Source organism: Rhineura floridana, chromosome 20 (assembly GCF_030035675.1).
Source record: "Rhineura floridana isolate rRhiFlo1 chromosome 20, rRhiFlo1.hap2, whole genome shotgun sequence".
Taxonomy (NCBI): Eukaryota; Metazoa; Chordata; class Lepidosauria; order Squamata; family Rhineuridae; genus Rhineura; species Rhineura floridana.
In genome coordinates, this window is record NC_084499.1 from 19,828,366 (window position 1) to 19,847,361 (window position 18,996).

General features: G+C 48.5%; 1 protein-coding gene across 1 annotated transcript in view; it reads left to right on the forward strand.

Annotated features, from left to right (window-relative positions):
- Positions 1–52: 52 nt before the first annotated feature.
- PTPA (protein phosphatase 2 phosphatase activator) overlaps positions 53–18,996 on the forward strand; it is a 30,149-nt gene continuing 11,205 nt past the window's right edge. The window contains exons 1-8 of the mRNA XM_061604391.1: positions 53–255; positions 5,885–5,991; positions 6,975–7,061; positions 10,496–10,621; positions 11,040–11,157; positions 13,309–13,408; positions 14,720–14,844; positions 15,815–15,915. Of these exons, the coding sequence (XP_061460375.1) occupies positions 231–255; positions 5,885–5,991; positions 6,975–7,061; positions 10,496–10,621; positions 11,040–11,157; positions 13,309–13,408; positions 14,720–14,844; positions 15,815–15,915 (789 nt within the window). The 5' untranslated portion in view covers positions 53–230. The remainder of the gene's footprint in view (positions 256–5,884; positions 5,992–6,974; positions 7,062–10,495; positions 10,622–11,039; positions 11,158–13,308; positions 13,409–14,719; positions 14,845–15,814; positions 15,916–18,996) is intronic.

Sequence of the window (18,996 nt, forward strand, 5' to 3'; positions counted from 1 at the left end):
CGGGGAAGTCCGTTTTGCCCTGGGCCAACATGGCCGCTCGACGGCGGAGAGACGCAGCAGGCGGCGGTGCCCTTTCCAAAGATGGCCGCGCCGGGTTCGTTCTTTATGTTTTTCCCCGAACCCATCGTCGTTACGTTGCCCGCCTCCAAGATGGCGGGCCGGCGGTTGTCCTGCTTTGTCAGGTGGTGAGGGGTGAAAGGCGACGGTCTCTTTTCGGCTCTGGGAAGAAGATGGCAGAAAGCGAGCGGCAGGCCGGTAAGGAGCGGAGTCTTGGGCTGCCCCTGGGCGGCGTGAGAAAGTCGAGGGGGAGGAGAAGCGGGCCCCAGCCCCATTTCTAACCTGCCCGTGTGAAGAGTGGCCTACCTTGCAGGGTTGTTGTAAGCCCTTCTTTAGCATTTGGCACCGCACTTAGGAGGCTGCTGGCGGTGGGTCCTGTAAGGGAGGGCAAATTGTGCTAAAAAGGCGTGACTAATTTGTGTGCGTTAGCTTTTCTTTTTACACTGAGGGGGGTCTTTTTATCATTGGCACCCCCATAATTAGGGGCACAGCGATTGTTCCACCCCATCCCCGGCCCAAAATCTCTCCGAAGTGGGTTAATGGACATTAAAATGGCAAGTGCAATTCATTGGCAAATGCAAATAAGTGTAAAAGGTTTCCTGTTGGAGCAAAAAAATGAAAATTGGATTCCTGCATCGAGCCCGGAGGATTGGACTCGGTGGCCTTATAGGCCCGACTGTACTCTTGTAGGATTGTATCCAGTGCTGGGTCTAGTAGACCCGTTGAAATGAATGGACTGAAATAGCCATACTTATTAATTTGGGTGGGTCTCCTTGGAGTAGGACCAACAGTGTCGTAACTAGGCAGGTGCAACAGGTGCACAGGCACAGGACGAAGGGGCCCCTGAAATGGAACTGACAAAAAAAATTGTATAATAAATACATGTGAATGATCTTGTATATTTCTTGTGTACACAAAAATTATTTATAAACAATTGTTATATCGTATTTGTTTTATTATTATTCCCCCCCAAAAAAACAAAAATTAAGGGGCCCAAAAATAAAACCTTGCACAGGGCACATGAAAAGCTAGTTATGGCACTGAGGACCAACATGGGATACAACTAGGGTTGCCAGGCTCAGGGCCTGAGACTGATTCTGTATCTTTAGGAGAAGAGAAAGTCAGCCAAGTGCAGGTGTTCTTGCAACGCTGTAATGGGAAAAACCACAAGGTGGAATTCCCCCTTCCCTCTGCACAACTTTAAGAGATGTAGAAGACCTTGGGGAGGCTGGGCCTGGCAACCAAGAGGTCTTCTGTATCATTAAAAGTTGTGCAGAGGGAAGGGAGAATTCCACCTTGTGGTTTTTCCCATTACAGCATTGCAAGAACACCTGCACTTGGCTGACTTTCTCTTTTCCTAAAGATACAGGATCAGGCCGTGGACCTGGCAAACCTAGATGCAATGCTTAATTTCATGTAGGAAGCTTGCCCTTGTCCGGAGTCAGACCCGTTGGCCCATCTAGCTCAGTTTTGTCTACACTGACTGGCATCAGCTCTCCAGGATTTCAGACAGGGGGATGTTTCCCAGCTCTACCTGAGATGCCGTCTGGGATTGAACCTTGGACTTCCTGCATGCAAAGCAGGTGCTGTGCCACTGTGCCCTAAAAATACAGCAAGATTCTAGTCTCACGATTCTGAATAAGAAGGCCAAATTAAACAGAAGCGCGGCTCCATCTCTCTCATTATTGCTTACACTGACTGGCAGCAGCTGTCCAGGGTTTAAGACAAAATTCTGATATAATGGGGGCTGGCTGTTTTAATTGTTTTTTAATTATTATTATTATACTGTGATTAAGAAATCTGATTTGTTTTATTTATTATGTTTTAAAATAAGCTTGTTTTATTTTTTTTATTTTTTTATTTATTAAATTTATATACCGCCCGACTAGCAATAGCTCTTTTAACATGTTTGTTTTCCCTTGAAATGTAGGGAATATTCTATTTAGTCTATTATGTATATTATGTTTTTTTCTTGTATTTCTTGTACTCAGCTTTATATGCAATGTTTATATTGTCTGAGTATATGGAGTATATGGCCCATATGTTCCTATGCAAAGCTGTGTGTTTGCCTGTAGCGTGTCTAGCCTGTCACTTGGCTCATTTACTCGAGCGATCTCTTTTGCTGGAGAATCAACGTGGAGCTTTCTTTCTGCTCTGTCCTTGGGGCAAGCGGTGTTTTGGTTTATTCCCCCTCCCTCACCTCCTCAAAGGCCGGTTAGCAATTCAAAATGCCCAATTAAAATAGTCTAAAATCCCGTGGGACAGGTGGTGCGTTCCTACATTACCTCCCAACTCATTGTCATAAGAAGAGCCTGGATGCTCGATCAGGCTAATGGCCTGTCTAGTCCAGCATTCTGTTCTCACAGTGGCCAATCAGTTGCCCTTGGGAAGCCCACAAGCACGACCTGAACGTCTTTCACGGGGATCGGTTTCCTCCTTTGTTTGGGGGTGGTGGGAATTCAAGGACGTTCTGAGAAACAGGATGATTTCCCTTCACCACCACCCCAACCTCTGTGATGCTTGATTGGGCGATGGCTGCTTCACAGACCCAAGCCATCGCAAGGCTGCAGTCCTCAGGGGGCTAACGTGGGAAGTGAAGGCTTACTAATTTTAAATTAAATAACTATCTTAAAAAAAGTAAACTGAAGGATTTCTCTCCCACGCTTCAGCACCAGTTGTCAGGGTGCCTGGCGAAGTATGTGCCAGACTATTAAGCGCTGAAGGAACTTTTGCTTTGCAAAAGTAGCCTCTCCTCTTCCTCACCCCCCCCCCAAAAATGATGCAAGGCTGAGGATGTGGCTCAGCGTCTATGGGTGTTTTTTTAGAGAATTGTGTCTCGACAAAGAGATGTTTCTCAGGCCAAGGTGATGATGAAGTTTGCTGTTTGTCGGTGGTGCAGGGAGGGAAGATGAAATGTGGCTTGGCCTTTCTGAACCTGATATCGTCCAGATGTTTTAGACTAAAACTTAAAACTTAGGGCACCTATATGATGCTGGGGTTGATGGGAGTTGTACTTCAAAGTATCTGGAAGGCGCCAGGTTGGGGAAAGGCTGGTGTAAATTCATAGAAAATCCCCTCTTTCCGTCACTTTAGTGCTTAGTCGTTATGACGGCTTCCTAATTTACTTTTGCAAGAAAATGCGCCTTGCACCTGCAAAGTGTCAGTAATAATCCTGGTCTACCTTATAGGGTTGTCGTAAAGATAACGGCTGAGGTGCTTTGAACTGGGGCAGGGTGGCGTGTACGGAGCAGGGATGGGGTTCGCTGCGTAGTTTCGATCTACTTGTACTCCAATAGTCCGTTGTTCAATCCTGATCAGCATTTTTTGTTTCAGCTTCCTTTCGCACTCGCCAATTCGATCTGCTTTCTTTTCTTTTTTTTGTGGCAAAAAAATTACATAATTTTTAACATAGCTACTTATGTAAATCCATGGAAGTTAATGGATAATAACAATTGTGATTACAAAGATAATTATGTAAATTTGGGGGTGGGGACGGTGTGCCTATTACAGCTGTGGCCCGCCGCAAGAAATCAGTGCCAGCCCAAAAAGACAGCAGACTGTCAAATTCAGTCAAAATCTGGTACTAAGTCCCCTGCCTGAATCCCTGGAGAGCTGCTGCCAGACCGTGTAGACAGTACTGAGCCATTGGTCTGTGTTGGTATAAGGCAGCCTCCTCTTTAATTCAACCACTTTCTTCAGAACGATGAGGACTAGAAGCTTACTTTATCCTTAGGGAAAGAGCCATAGCTCTGTGGCAAGAGTGTCTGCATGCACAAGGTCCCACGTTCAGTCCCCAGCATCCATACTGAGCTAGATGGGACCAAGGAGTCCAGTTCAGCATAATGCAGCTTCCTAGTCATAGAATGTTTTGACGCTGCAAACATATTATTGGGAGAAATCTGACTGCATCGGTTGTGGGCTCTGTGGTTGGGGACTGGAACCTTCTACATTTCACGTGCAACTCGCCTCCCCACTTTCTGCCCCCCCCACTTTTCTGATGCCTTGTTTCCTTTTCTGCAGTTCTTGGCTTCCTTACTACAGCAGTGTGCCTGCATTCACCTTGGAACAGCGTCCTCAGTTCCACTGAATGCAGTGCACATCCTTGAGAGCCGGCAACTTTTAGCAAAGGGAGCATCCCTCTGTCTTGTGGGGTGGGAATCTGGGCACTTTTGACAAGAGGCTCGGTATGTGTGGTCGTGGGGAGGAGGTTACCTATGTCCTGGCTAATTAGGAAAAATGAACTGAATTTATCTAATTTGGGGGGAGTGGAGGAGGCTGTTCCTGCTGACTTGGCGTATCTCCCCCTGCTCTCCCGTGGCTTCATCCAAGGGCTTCTAGGGATATTGGAGTGCTTGCCAGCTCTGAGCCTCCTTTGAAAGCCTGGTGCGCTGGCTTTCTGTGTTGTGCCGCTCGTAAAGTGGCAGTCGGTTGTGGCTTTCTAAAGAAGCAAGGGCGCCCATTTGCGTTGAAACCCCTCTCCCGAGAGCGCTCACAGCCGATTCGACTTGCCTGTGCTGTTGCTCTTTGTTTGCACTGGTTTCTAGGAGTGTGTGGGGAATCTTGGGCCCTCCAGATGTAGCTGAACGACACCTCCCATCATCCCCAGCAGCAAGCACGGCCAACGGCCAGGGATGCTGGGTGTTGCAGCTCGGCAATGTCTGGAGGGCCAAAGGTTCCCCACGCCTGACATAAGGACACGAGCCATGGCCGATTAGGCAAAAGGGCCCCCTAATCCAGCATGCCGGTTCCATTTGAAGGCAATAGTCCTTCCCCTTTATTTGTCCTCTGCCAACTGGTTTTTGGAGGTAGACTGCCTCTTGATCATGCAGGCTCCATTTTGCTATCCTGGAAAGTATGACAGTTGCCTGACGCAACCTCACATGAGCTCCCCGCAAACCGTTCAGAGTGAGAGCTCCGTAAACTGGTGGACATTCTGTAAACCTCCTTGCAAACTCTTTTGCAAGTGTGTCGGGATGAAAGCTCAATAAACAGGTCGCCTGGAAGCGACCACAGGTGGAGCTCCAAACCTTCGTGCTTACACTTGTATGCTGTAAGTGGAGTGAGACCTCTTGCGGGTTTAGCCATATTTTTAAATAACTGTTGGGTTGACTCCAGCAGCTGTATCCAGTGGTAGCCCTGCCTAGAGCAGACCCATTGAAATGAATGGACATGATTAATTTAGGCCTGTTAATTTCAGTGGGTCTACTCTGAGTAGGATTGGCATGGGACACAACCCTAGGGATGCACTCCGATCATCCTTTACCTGGGAGCAAGCCTGACTGAACTCAGTGGTACTTACTTCTGAGTAGACCTGCCCAGGATTGCACTGTTAGTGGACTGAGGGCCCCATTGAAATCAATTGTGCCTTGGCTTAAGTACCGTTGATTTCATTGAGACCTGGGCTCAGGTAACTTAATCAGGATTCAACCTATTATTTTTCCATTTATGGAAATTGAATTGATGGATTAAGCAGCCCTCATTTGATTAACTGATTAAAATCTCTTTAGATCTAATTAGTATTGTACTTGTGGTTTCCAGCCAGCTCTTGACTTTATGCATTTCCCCTTTCTATTGTTCTTGTTTTTCTTTAGACTGGATTTTAATTGCGCTATTGAATCAGTAGGATTGAAAAGCGGACTTTAAAAATACCCTAAAAATATTTTTCCAAGAAAGGGCCGCACAAAGTTGAGAATATTTTTATTTATTCTGTATAAATACCAACTGTATATACCCCTTTGATTGTAAGTATATCCTTTAAGCAGTTTACAAGAATGTTGAGGTGTCTTCATAGTCCAAAGTTGTTTGGCTTCTTTTTCCGGTTTTCCAGAATCCCCTGAGGAAGCAGCACCACCACCTCCTCCCTACCAGAATTTCATGATCCCCAAGAAGGAAATCAACATGGTTCCCGACATGGGGAAGTGGAAATGCTCTCAGGTATGGAATGTGCATTGTTTGGTATCCTTCTGGGCTGGTGCCATTGGCATCAGTCAATCAGCAAACGGTAGTTCCCACTGAGGTGTCGCTTCAGTGGCAGGGCTGTACCATCTCAGGCTGCCTTCTGAAATCTGGGGTGGAGAATCTTTGGCCCTCCAGATGTTGCTGGACTACAGCTCCCATCATCCTGGAATGTTGGCCATCCTGGCTAAGCTGACATCTGGAGGGCCACAGTTTTTTCCACCCCTGTGTTAAGTGTGCCTCCATATGTTCTCTGCACGTAGAGAGCTAGCCTATCAGGGAGAAGGGTTCCTGCTTAGTTTGAGGGAGGGAAACAAAGAGAGACAGCGTTCCATTTTTCCATCCTCTCCTGCTACAAAAGACCACCGACTGTCAGCCCAGAACTGGTGGAGATGCCAAAATCTCGTCCTCCATTTTGCTGTCAGGACACTGCCAGTGAAAGACTTCTGGCTGACGGCAGCTCAGGGAGTGGCTCGATCCGTCTCTCTCTCACGGCCCTCAAGAGTCCTCTTCCGTAAAAGCTTCAGAACAGCCTGGCTGCTGGATCAGGCCAAAGGAGGCCCATCTAGTCCAGCATCCTGTCCTTGCAGTGGCCAACCAGATGCAAGCCTGACCTGAGCACAACAGCAGCGCTCTCTCTGCTTGTTATTCCCAGCAACTGATACTCAGAAACACGCTGCCTCCGACAGTGGAGAGAGTGCATAGCCGTTGTGGCTGATTCCCGGTGATGGTTCGTAAAAGTCTGCAATGGTTTTGTACCAAATCATTGCACCTGAATTGCGCAGGGCCTCGAGTGCGCTAGCGCACAAGCTGGATATAAATCTTAAGAAAAGTGTCCTCTCCTTGACATATTCATTCCTCCTGGATCTCTCTCCACAGGGTGGCAGAAGTAACATGGAGCTGTTAGTCTTGCTAATGCCCCCTCCCTCCTTTCTCTCTCTGATCTTTTTTTAAAAAAACAGGCTTACACCGATTACATGGGCTTCATTCTCAAGCTGAACGAAGGCATCAGAGGGAAGAAGCTGACGTGTGAATACAAAGTCTCTGAGGTGGGCTCCTCTCTTTGCTGTCCTGAGTTGGCTTTTGAGCTGGATTCTGCCCCTGGTCTCGAAAGGGCGCTGCACGCATTTAGATACCCTGAGCTTGAGTGAAGTGCACGTTTCTGACTGGGGAAACCACATAGGCAAAGATACGATTCAGGAAGGGCCACGTAGCTCAGTGGTCGAGCACCTGCGTTGCATGCAGAAGGTCCCAGGTTCAATCCCTGACAGCATCTCCACGTAGGGTGGAGAGAGACCCTTGTCTGAGATCCTGCTGCTGAGAGCTGCTGCCAGTCAGTGTTGACGATACTGAGGTAGATGGACCAATAGTCTGATTTGGTGTCAAGCAACTTCATATGGTCCTCTGATTGAGTTGCATAACGATGCAGAATTGGAGCACACTTAATGCTCCCGGCCTCTAAATGCAAATGACGATGGCTTATTAGATTTCCAGTTGCTTGCTGCATGAAAGTCTCAAGCAACTTATGACGTCATTAAAAACAGTAAATATGTCTTGCCATAAAACAAAATACAAAAACAGCAGCCACCCACATGCAGCCACAGAAAGCTTTGGCAGTGCACTAATATGAACAACATAATCTCAGTCTTTCGAATGTCTGGGGGGAAAGGCAAATCCTTACTTGGCACTGAAAAAGATGTCAATGAAGGTACCAGGCAGACTTCACGGGGGAGGGTATTCCATGATATTATTATTACTATTATCAATAACAATAATATGAATTTGTTTTAATAAGAAGCCACATTTTTGTGCTCTCATGGGAGAGGGGCATGCCTCTTCTTAGATTAAGGGTCGAAAACCTACGGTCTTCCAGATGTTGTTGGACTCCAACTCCCATCAGCCCCTGAGCCAAGATGGTCAGTGACGATGGGATGTAGTCCAGCAACTGATGGTTGGAAGCCTGAAGTCTGCTTTATACTTTATCAAGGGCCAATCGCAGTCAGTTCTCGAACCAAGGCAAAATTAAATGAGGTGATCCTGACAGCACTGATCCCCCTTACCCCGGTCCGCAAAGGAGATCTGTTGGCCCCTTTGATTCCGCTAGCCATTGGCAAGCAGCCTTTTTTTAAAAAGATAAACAAGTGTATCTGTTCCCCACCCCGCCCCATGAGGCTGGCACCCCATGTGACTTGTGCCTCTTAATTATTTATCTATGTGCTTGAGGCAGCCGCTGGGATCCGCTTTGCCTGTCTGGCTGCAGCTGTGATCCTCTTTTAAAAAAAAAACAATTTCTTTCAAGCAGAGGAGCAAAATGAGGGTGTGTCTGACCGCCCTTTCCAGCTTTCCTGCTCCTTCCTCCCTGTCCCAAAGGCTTTGCAAGGCGGGGGGAGAGAGCGGAGTGGAAGAAAATCCAGTCTCTTTGCCAGGCGTTTTCCCAGCTGGCCTTGAGGCTCAAAACCAAGGGGTCTCTCTCGTATCGACCTGCAGTGGTGAAATCGTCACACACACACACGGCATTCTTTCATCGTTGAACGCAAGAGCGGCTGCTGATTGGAACTGGGTGGCAACGCGACTGAGGAGATGCTTTGAGGCCAGGCCTGGGTTGGGCCCTTCTGCCATGCCCCGTAGTGGCAGCCGATGACCTTCTGCATGCAAAGCAGGTGCTCCTAAAAATAAAGTAAGGTTCTAGTCCTCGTCGTTATGAGCGAATGGATTAATTAAATAGGAACATAGTGAGCTCCCTTGTAGACTGTCGGTCCGTCTACTTCAGTGTTGCTCACACTGACTGGTAGCAGTAATCCTCCAGGGTTTCCGGCAGGGACACTCCCCTAGCCCTACCTGGAGTTGCTGGGGATTGAACTGGGGGTCTTCTGCATGCAGAGGCAGGTGCTCTCTCCACTGAGCCACGGTTCATACTTCCCACCCACCCCACATCCACACAAGCCTCTCTCCCCCCATGGCTTCAGTACAGCCAAAGAGCCTCTTTGAGAGATCTGCAGCTGCCCTAGAGGTGCATTGCGTGTGTGTGCATAGCAGACAACGGCTCTTGGCTCGGAGACAGCACAGCGCTGCCTCCTGCGTCCTTCTCTCCTCCTCCTCCGGTAATGCGTCCAGGGCGGGAAAAGTTGCTGGGCTCAGCACTTTCCCACTTTCCTTCCACCGGCAGAGTGAGTGATCGGACTTCGGCTCAGGAGGCCAGAGGGTTCCTCTCGACGAGAGCGAGGCCTCGGGCAAAGTTGGGGAGCTGCTGCCGTTTCTGTCCTTTGCATCCTCTTGAAGGAGGAATGCCTTCTCAGAGTCCCTCCTGGGGCAACAGCAGCCTTGTGCGGCCACTGTGGCTTGGGAGCAGAAACGTCAACACGCACAGCGTTTTGGGGATTAGTAGATTGCACCCTGAATGAACCATTAAAAAGTAATGTACTGTACAAATTGGGCCTGCCATGCATCCTTTCCTCCTTACAGGAGTGCTTCTGTCCGGAGTGCCAGCCAGCCAGACCCTCTCCAGGGACTCTGTTCCACCACCCCCTTCCTAGAATTCCATTCCGTCTCCACCTCCTCTAGTTTTCCATTTTTTCTCTTTCAATTGAAACGTTCTGTGGCAATTGAGTGTGCTCGGCCCTCATCGTGCTGTTCTTTTTGGGGTGGGGATATGAGGCGAAGTTTGTCTTCTTCTTTTAAAATAAAGATGTTTCATACTTTTGCAAGTCTCAGGGTTCCTGCAAGCCCGTCGATGCCTTTCTCTTGTTTCTGAGTGACTCTGTTCTTGCCCTATTTCTGCTTGCACATGCCAGCTTCATTCACTGTAAAAAGGGGCTGACTGCTGTATAGCTTTTTTGAAAAAAAGAAATTGGGCCATCGCTCGGTGGTGGAGTATCAGTTTTCCATGCAAAAGGTCCGAGGTTCAATCCCTGGCATCTACAAGTTAGGCTGGAAAGGATTCTCCTCTGGAGCGCTCTGCCAGTCAGTGTGGCTAGGTGGACCAATGGTCTGACGGGATAAGGCAGATTCCTACATTTCTGTATTCACTATATTTTATCCTGTTGGTCCTCAACAGAGCTCTGGGTACCATAGTACCTCCTTTCCTCACAACAACCCTGTGAGGTACGTCAGCATCTAGCCTAAAGCATCATTTTGGTTGGCCGACCTTGGGATCTTAGTAAAAAAAAACAAAAACCCCACCCTAAACTGGAAGGCTGAAGTCTACCTGCAGCTGGCCTTAGAGTTGCTGTTGAATGCACCTGTGCAGGGGTGGACAGCGGTTAATACTAATAATTACTATTATTAAAATTTATACCCCGCCCTTCCTCCCAGAGGAACCCAAGGTGGGAAACACACATAAGAGCTGAAACATCTCAACACAGTTGGAGAGGAATTGGACTCCAGCTTCTGCAGACGAGCGGCTTGGGTGTGCCTTGGCGCTTTGAGGGGGCAGGATGCACAGTGCCTTCTGCCTTACTAGACTCTTCCCCCCCCCACTTCTCAGCCAGTTGAAAAGCTGATAGCCCTCCTTGATACCCTCGACAAGTGGATCGACGAGACGCCGCCGGTGGACCAACCGTCTCGTTTCGGGAACAAGGCCTTCCGGACATGGTACGCCAAACTAGACCAGGTAAGACACAATAAGGGCTGGGTTTGGGGGGGTGTCGAATGGAGTTGCCCGATTCTCTGCGTGCTCCTCTGCCTTTTTATTAGGGCTTGAGGAAAGCTTTTATTTGGCCTTTCTTTGAATGTGATGCTGGGTGTACAGCAGTGTTGGCTCCATGTCGGGGTGGCAGTAGAATCTGCTCTGGGTTTTAGCCCAAACGTTTCAAATTCGGGCTAGAACCCGGAGCAGATTCCACCGCCCCACTGACATGGAGCCACCAGCCGCCAGTGGGTTAAGGCAAATGGGTGTGGCTTGGCCAAAACCACCTGGTGTGCCCCAGACGATTTGTTCTTGAGGTGGTGCGGCTGGCGAAACGGGGGATCTGAGAAGGTGGCAGCTGTTGCTTGCTCCAGCTATGGTGGTTTCCTTGTTTTCTTTTTAGGGGGCCGAGAACCTGGTAGCCACTGTGGTTCCCATAGAGCTGTCGGAAGCTGTCTCTGAGGTGGCCGTGTACCTGAAAGAATCCGTCGGTAACTCCACGCGTATCGACTACGGGACAGGTATCTGGCAAAGGATGAGCACTCTGGCCTGCAAGCTTCACCCACCCCACTCCACTTCTTCAAATGGGGGGGCATGGGTGAAGCTTCCCCATGTGACCGATTGTACCCTCTGGCTGTTCTGGAAGCTTCTCTGCTTAGTTGCATGGCAGGCGGAAGGTAGATCGAGATCAGCCTCGGGATCTTGCTGGATCCACCTCTGAGCCATGTTGCATTAGATGGGGAGATGGGCCTGGACTACAGCAATAACCCTAACAGCTTCCTCTTCGCCATCTCTAAATTAGATGGCTGGAAAAGAACACTTGACGGCCGGGGGTAGGGGGACAAGGAGCGGGAAGTGGGCGGAGGACATTCCTCTTCTCCCTGCTGGCTAATTCCTCCTCGGCTGGTTAATTCACCCTTGCGATTCCAGTGATGATTGACCCCATGCTGCTGTTAAGCTCCCCCCCTCCCATGCTTAGTAGCAGAGGGGGCAATTTCCATCAGGATCGTGGGAGGGGGAAAGGAAGTTTTAAATCTTTCCTCTCCCTGCAAGCCGCCCTTGCGCAGCACAGCTGCCTGTGGAACAAGTGTGAATGTTGGAAAAGGGGCTGGACTGCAGAAAAATGTTGATCTTTTCCTGGAGGCGCCCTCCCCTCTTCCCGCTGGCTGGCTGATCGGGGGGGGATATTGTGGGCCATGTAAGATTAAGCAGTGGGCCAGAAGAAGTTTTTTTTGGGGGGGGCAGATTGCATATTTCCAAAGCAGAGAGTTGTGGGGGAAAACGCATGTTTCTTGGAGCAATGCATACTTTTATATTAAAAAAAATGATTTTCCAAAATACAGGCATGCATTGCTTGCTTTGGATTCCAACATAAACATTTTTGCCAAGAAAAATAATAGCAGAAACCTGTTAACCCTCCCCTTTCTCCCCCCCCCAAAAAATTTTCAGGTAACCAACTTAGACCAATTGTGGATAGCATGCATACTGACAGGACAGTGTCCATATTGCCCAGAGAAAGTACAAAATGCAGTTGAGATAAGCACATTCCCCAAAGCCTGTTGGAGATTATGCATAACGGACAGAGAATGTACAGAATTCAGGCGATATATGCACCTTCCCCAAGGCTTGTTGGAAAGAATGTGTGTTGACGGGAAAATGTGCGCAATTCCCTCTTCATGGGCAGGTTATGTGCACATTCTTCATGAGGCCTGGGGAATGTGTACAATGGCTTTTTGTTATGCACATTAACAGCTCAACTTACATTCCCCTTAATATATATACACACACACATATTTTATTGTGTATAAAAACAGACAGGTGTGTTGTACAGTTGGCTGTAAAGCTGCTGTTGGACACCAGGGGGTGCTGTTGCCCTGGTTGGTTGCAGCCTCTCCTCTTTTCTCTCTGTGTCTCTATATCCTGAACTCTTATTTATTATATGTATTTTAACACCACCCTTCAGTCTTATTTCTATGGCTTGTTTAAGTATTGATCTTACTCGCTGAGACCTTTCCCTGTGAAGAAGGGAGGTCTGTGGCACTCTCCTCGTATTTTACCAGATTTTAGAATAACCTTTTTCTTTCAGTTTTTCACAAACTGTCTAACTGAGTTTTTGGACAGTTATGTCAGAGATAAGCAGATGCCTGGAGAATTCAGTCCTGCTTGGGAAGTATCTTCATCCCCCCAAGCCCCCTCCAGGGCCAGCTTTCCCAGTTGAGTGGGACAAGCAACCTGTCAATCACCTGACATCATTGCAACACCAGATGGTTGACAGGGAGGTGGGACAACTAATCTGTCAAAGTTGTTCCGCTGAGGTGGGGGAAAGGCCTGGCTCAACAGGCCAAAAAGGTTCTCCGTCCCTGCCTCAAATGATTTTGCTTGCTTGCTCACTCACTCACTTCCTGTGTTTCTCAGCTATCCAAATCAAGATTGTAAGCTCCTTGGGGGCAGAGACTGGCCTCTCTTATTTTTTATTAAATGGGTACAAAGCTCATTATAGCCCTACACAGATAGGCATCTCTGCATAAGCACCTCAGTGGTTTCATTAATAATCATTAATAATAATAAATGCTGGTCATATTACGCGGATGCTCCAAAGTGCTATGAAAATACTGATTGTTGTTCTGTGCCCTGAAAATTCCCTCTCTCTCTTTCCCATCCCTTTGTCTCAGGTCATGAAGCGGCATTTGCCGCCTTCCTATGCTGCCTGTGCAAAATTGGCGTTCTCCGAGTGGACGACCAGCTGGCCATTGTCTTCAAAGTGTTCAACAGGTGAAGCTGCGTGTGTTGGTGATGGTGGGGAATGGAAGATTCAGAGTGGTGTCTTGCAATGGGAGCAGCCGAAGTCCCCCGTTTTTAAGTCTTGCTTCTTTCACAAACTCGCATGAGACCTTAGATCATCCTCTCTCCTCCAGTCTCAGCCACTGTTTTTCTGCCATATTAGACGCGTGGTGGCCGACCTTTCAGGGTTGTTGTAAGGCTTACCGAGCCAATGCGTGCAGAGTGCTGTGGACACTCAAAATCTATCCTATAAATGGAAATTATGAATAGGGCTGTGATCCAGTTTTAAATAAACCTTAATAGGTTAATTATATGAGTTTTTGTTGATGTTAGGCTGCGGTTCTGTATGCACTTAACCTGGGAATAAATCTGCATCGGGCATAATCTGCATCGGGCATCTTTCCCCCTGCTGCTCATTCACGCAATGCCAAAGCATTGCTTTGTGTTGCGTCTGAATCTCATGGAATGCTTTCACTGGGATACGGATGGCCTTTCATGTCTGAGTCCATAGTGTAAGGGTTGCTAACCTTTTTTGGATTTTTGAGCGAGTTCAGGGGGTGCCACCCCCTCAGGTCAGTTCTGTCTGTCTCCCTACCCCCCCCCCCGGAGACATAGAAAGAAAGAGCATTCTGGTGCACATTTTGCTATTCCAAAGGATCTGGATAAAAGGCTGATCCAGTAGAATGAATCTGAGCCTCAAAAAGGTCATAGAGCTGACAGAGGAAGTACGAAAGTCTCTCTTTCCCACTTCCTCCTCCTCCAGCTGTATCTGCTTTCCAAGGGAGAAAAATGTAACTGGCTTCACCACCTTGTGGCCAAAGGGGCAGTGAGTGGGGCTCAGAGGCTTTGTGAGGACCCAGAGAAGACCTCAAGGGTGCCCAGGCTCCCACTTGCACTACATTGGCGATCCTTGCCTTAGAGAGGCTCATCAAAAGTCTGGCGACATTCCCTCCAATCTTGCCTTAGACACTTCTCAAAATAGAATTTATTTGCAATAAACACATGAGATGGCCAGACCATCTCTTTGGAGGGGTTCTCCAGAGCCTGGGGCAGTCTGTCTTCCAGGTCCTTAATCTAGCCTGCCGATCTGTGCCTTGGCTGTTCTTTCTTGTCTGCTGCCACCTGACCTTAGTCCTCCCCTCCCCAGAAAACGATGCTGCTTCTGGCCAATCGATGTGCATCTCTCTCGCGGATGCAGTGGTGGTGTGCCGACTGCTTCCACAGAGGCGAGCGCATGGGCGGTGGCAGTCAGCGGCCTGGTCCCTCCAGGGGTAATGATCTTTATCCTGTTTCTTGCTTCAGGTACTTGGAAGTCATGCGGAAACTCCAGAAAACCTACAGAATGGAACCGGCCGGCAGCCAAGGAGTCTGGGGTCTGGACGACTTCCAGTTCCTTCCCTTCATATGGGGCAGCTCACAGCTGATAGGTAAGGAGCTTCTCTTTCTCCCCTTCCCGCCCATCAACCTGGGCTTCATCTATTTAGTTCCATTTAAAAAAAAAAATCAAAATGCTTCATTCGGGCACATTAAGGCAGCTCACATCCTGTTCCTATGCGGCTCTTGTTTGTGTCTGAGGCTTTTTTGGATTGGCTGGCTCTGGGAATGCCAGTGCAGTTGCAAAGCAGGTTTATGTGTCTGTTCAGTGCAAGGGTGGCTAGTCCTTTTTGGCTTGAGGGCCGCGTTCAAGGTTCACTGTCCCTCCAGCGGGGGGCACGTACCAGCAGCGATTGTGGCCAAAGTGTGTGTGGGGTACTGAACATGTTCTCGCATGTGCAGCCTGCGCTCAGCCCCACACACACACTACGCTCAGCAGCCTTCCCCTGCTTGCCTTATGCAAGTTGACAGCAAGCATGATCTCTCCATTAACTTGCATGGGGAGAATGGCTAATTCATTAATCTCTCCATTAATTTGTCGGGGGAAGGGGGGAAGAGTCTGCAGCCCTCAAAGTGGCTGGTGGGGACAGAAGCCCCCCCGCTTTGCCAGGGACCTTTGAGGTAAAAGCCTGTTGATAGATCTAAGCTTCACTGAAATTTGTTTCATTGTGGTTAGAAGTGGGTAAATGGGGAGTTAACCATGGCGAGGAGGTTGAGAGACGGGCCTCTTCTCCCGCACGACATTCCTCCCTGTCCGTCCCCCACTGTTTGAAACCATGGGTGAGGGTCACCTCTCCACTGACCTTAAATTTTACCATCGTTCCCTGTTAACCAGCAGTTAGAAACAAGCATTTTGTTGCTTGTTAAAAGAGGGCCCTGGTCCTGTTGAGTGAAGAAGTGACGGGCTTGTACACTGCACGATCCGCTAACACCCCCCCTTTAGCTTCACTAAGCTGAGGGTGTCAATAAGTCCTCGGTGCCTGATGGAGAACCATCCATAAAAACTGTGTGTTCCTTTCCCAGATCACCCAAACCTGGAACCTCGACATTTCATCGACGAGAAAGTGGTGAACGAAAACCATAAGGACTACATGTTCCTTGAGTGCATCCTGTTCATTACAGAGGTAAGGCTGGCTTCTCTCTCCCTCTCTCTCTCTCTCCCTCTCCCTCTCCCTCTCCCTCTCCCTCTCTCTGCTTGTGAGTTGTTGGGTTGGATTTTCCAAGCATGCATAATTTTGTAGGAAAGCACAACAATCCACATGTTGGGTTGTCTCTCCCCCTTTCTAACTCTCCTGTCTCCACATTCTCTCTGCCACTTACCTTTTTTTTTTTTAATGCTCATATTGTCCACATTTGACTGGCAACTTCAGTTTCAAATTAGCAAAAGGGTTTCAGACAGGGGTCTCTTCCACCTCTAACCTGGAGCTGCTGGGTATCGAACCTGGGACCCTCTGCTTGAAAGACGGATTCTCCACCACTGAGTGATGTGGCCCTAGTTCCCACGCTGCCTGGGGCTGGTGGGAGGGGTGGAGACTCCCAAACATCATCCCTTGAGTGCCACAGTTTGCCTGTCCCTGCCTTACAGTTAAGGACGTGTTTGGTCTATGTATTCGTTTTTCCAAGTCCTCTAATGGGAAAATCCACCCCTGAGCAGCCTACAATGGGGGTGAAGGCCTTACTTGTTGTGGAGAGGCTGTTTTAAGAGCTGAGATTCAGAAATGCTCCCAGATCTAGAGAGATTTGCTGGGAGGTCGTGGCTGACCTGCAAGCGGAGAGAAAATTAAAAAACTTTCCCTGTGGGTTTGCAGAGTGCTTTACGGTCCTCAGTTCAAAGCGCCTTGCTTACGGATGTTGCCATTCCTATATAATCTTAACTTTACTTTGCTAGGGAAGGGGGGAAAGCAATGTTGCGTGACCTGCCTGAGGCCACCCAGCAAGTGAATGGCTGGGCCAGGAGCATTGTTCTTGCAGGCCTGAGTCCAACCCACTATCTCTGCTGACTGTGCTGGCTTTTCTTTGGCTAGATCTCTGAGACCCACCCATTCTTTGAAATGGAATATTTCCCTTTTCCTCTCCACCCTTCTGCTTTGAAATGTGTTTATAATTTTTTGAGCATGGGTGCTCTCCCCAACAAACCTGTCCCTTTAAGGAAGAGTTGTAGCTCAATGGTAGAGCAATTTTCAACACTCTTCCGCCCCCGCCCCCAGGTAGGGCTTTTTCTCTTTTTCTTCCACTAGGCCACAAGGTGGCACCAGAGTGCTCTTTTCAGTGTGTGTTGGCACCAATTGCACTCTCAAGGCCTCTTGTGGCCGTGTGTATGCATTACAACTAACAAAATACCATAGAGAGGATTTCAGTTGCATCCTTATTTTTATTTAAAAGTGTTTCTAAACGGCTTAATATTTTTAAAAAAATCTCTAAGGGGTATACAGTATAAAAACCAATATCCATTAAAACAAAAATCCATCCATAGAGGAAGCATGTCTTTTTTTTAAAAAAAATGACTGTCTAATTTGTGCTTCCAAATGCCATTGATCGATAAGGGCACTCAGTTGATTGGCTGAAATCCCTCAGTTCTGGCTCTCAGATAAGAACCTAAGAACAGCCTGGCTGGGGAATCAGGCCAGTGCCCCACCTAATCCACCATCCTGTTCTCATAGTGGCCAAGCAGATGGGAAGCCTGCAAGCAGGACCTGAGTGTGAGAGCAGTTCTCCCCACTTGCACATCCCAGGAACTGGTATTTGGAAGCCTCTGCCTGTAGAGCATAGCCGTCGTAGCTAGAAGCCATTGATACCCTTCTCCTCCACGAATTTGTGTAATCCTCTTTTAAAGCCATCCAAGTTGGTGACGATCACTGCCTCCTTTGGGAGTGAGTTCCATAGTTTAACTCTGCGCTGTGGGAAGAACTCCTTTCTTTTGTCTGTCCTGAATCTTCCAACATTCAGCTTCATGGGATGTCTGCGAGTTCTGGCGTTACGTGAGAGGGAGAAGAACCTTCCTCTGTCCACTTTCTCCATACCATGCATTATTTTATAAACTTCTATCATGTCGCCTCTTACTCGCCTTTTCTCTTGACTGAAAAGCCCCAAATGCTGCAGCCTTTCCTTGTAGATCAAAGTGATTGTTCGGAGGGGCACTGTAGGCATCTTGCCGTGTGTTTGGACCAGAGGCAGCCGTAGGGTGTGTGGGAGGGGTACCCTCTAGGTATTGCTAGAGTCCAAGCTCCCGTCATCCCTGATCGCTGACCCTCCTTGACTGGGGGGCTGATGGGAGATTGGAGTCCAGCTACGTTGAAGCCCATGTTGGCTGCCCGTCGTTTGAACCTTAAGACCGGAATATTTCTCGTGTCCAGATGATTTTTTGCAATCGGGGTGCCTTAGGGGTTGTATCCAGTGCTCCTCCTACTCAAGAGTATACCTGAAATAAATAATGGACATGGCTAACTTCAATCCATTCATTGCTGTGGGCCTCCTCTGAGTAGAACTTGGTGGGTGCAACCCTTTGACTTTGTGGATAGAAATGTGAACGCCTGGGGAAAAGACAAAAACGCAGGGGGAAACCCCCATTTTTCCCCACACAAAGCCTGCCAAATTTTTCTAGGTTTTTTTTTTGGGGGGGGGGAGATTTTGTTTTTGTTTTTTCTGAATTTTTCCAGGGTTCCCCCCCCCCCCAGGTCTTCACATCTCTATATGTGAACAAGTGGTTCTGCTGCCCTCGTAGAAGCATCTTAGCAGTTGGGATACTCTTGTTACAGTCCTTCTGGTTTTGTTTTTGAACATGCATCCTACTGTTTGACTCAGCCCTCCTCCTAGGAAATGGGGGTCCTCCTCCCTCCATGCGAGACCCCCATTCTTCCGCAGACACCCAGCCCTGGAGCTTTTGCACAGGCCCTCTCTTTCCCCCCCTCTTCGCTGTTTTCTTCCTTTGTTTTTAGACCAGCCTTCTCTAACACGGTGCCGGACTTCCAACTCTCATCATCCCTGGCAGTGGCGGGGGAGTGCGCGGCTGATTGGAGTTGTAGACCAACAACAGCTTGGGGAAGGCTTTTGTTTGCTTTAAAGAGAGACTTCCCACTCTCCTCCAGGTGGCTTCAAAAGCCAGGACCCCCTGCCACCCCAAAAAAGCTTCAGGAGAGTGCCCCTTGCCGAATATATCCCTTGGTCTCCTAGGGTTGGGGAAGGCGACCAACCGGATCTGAAAGTAG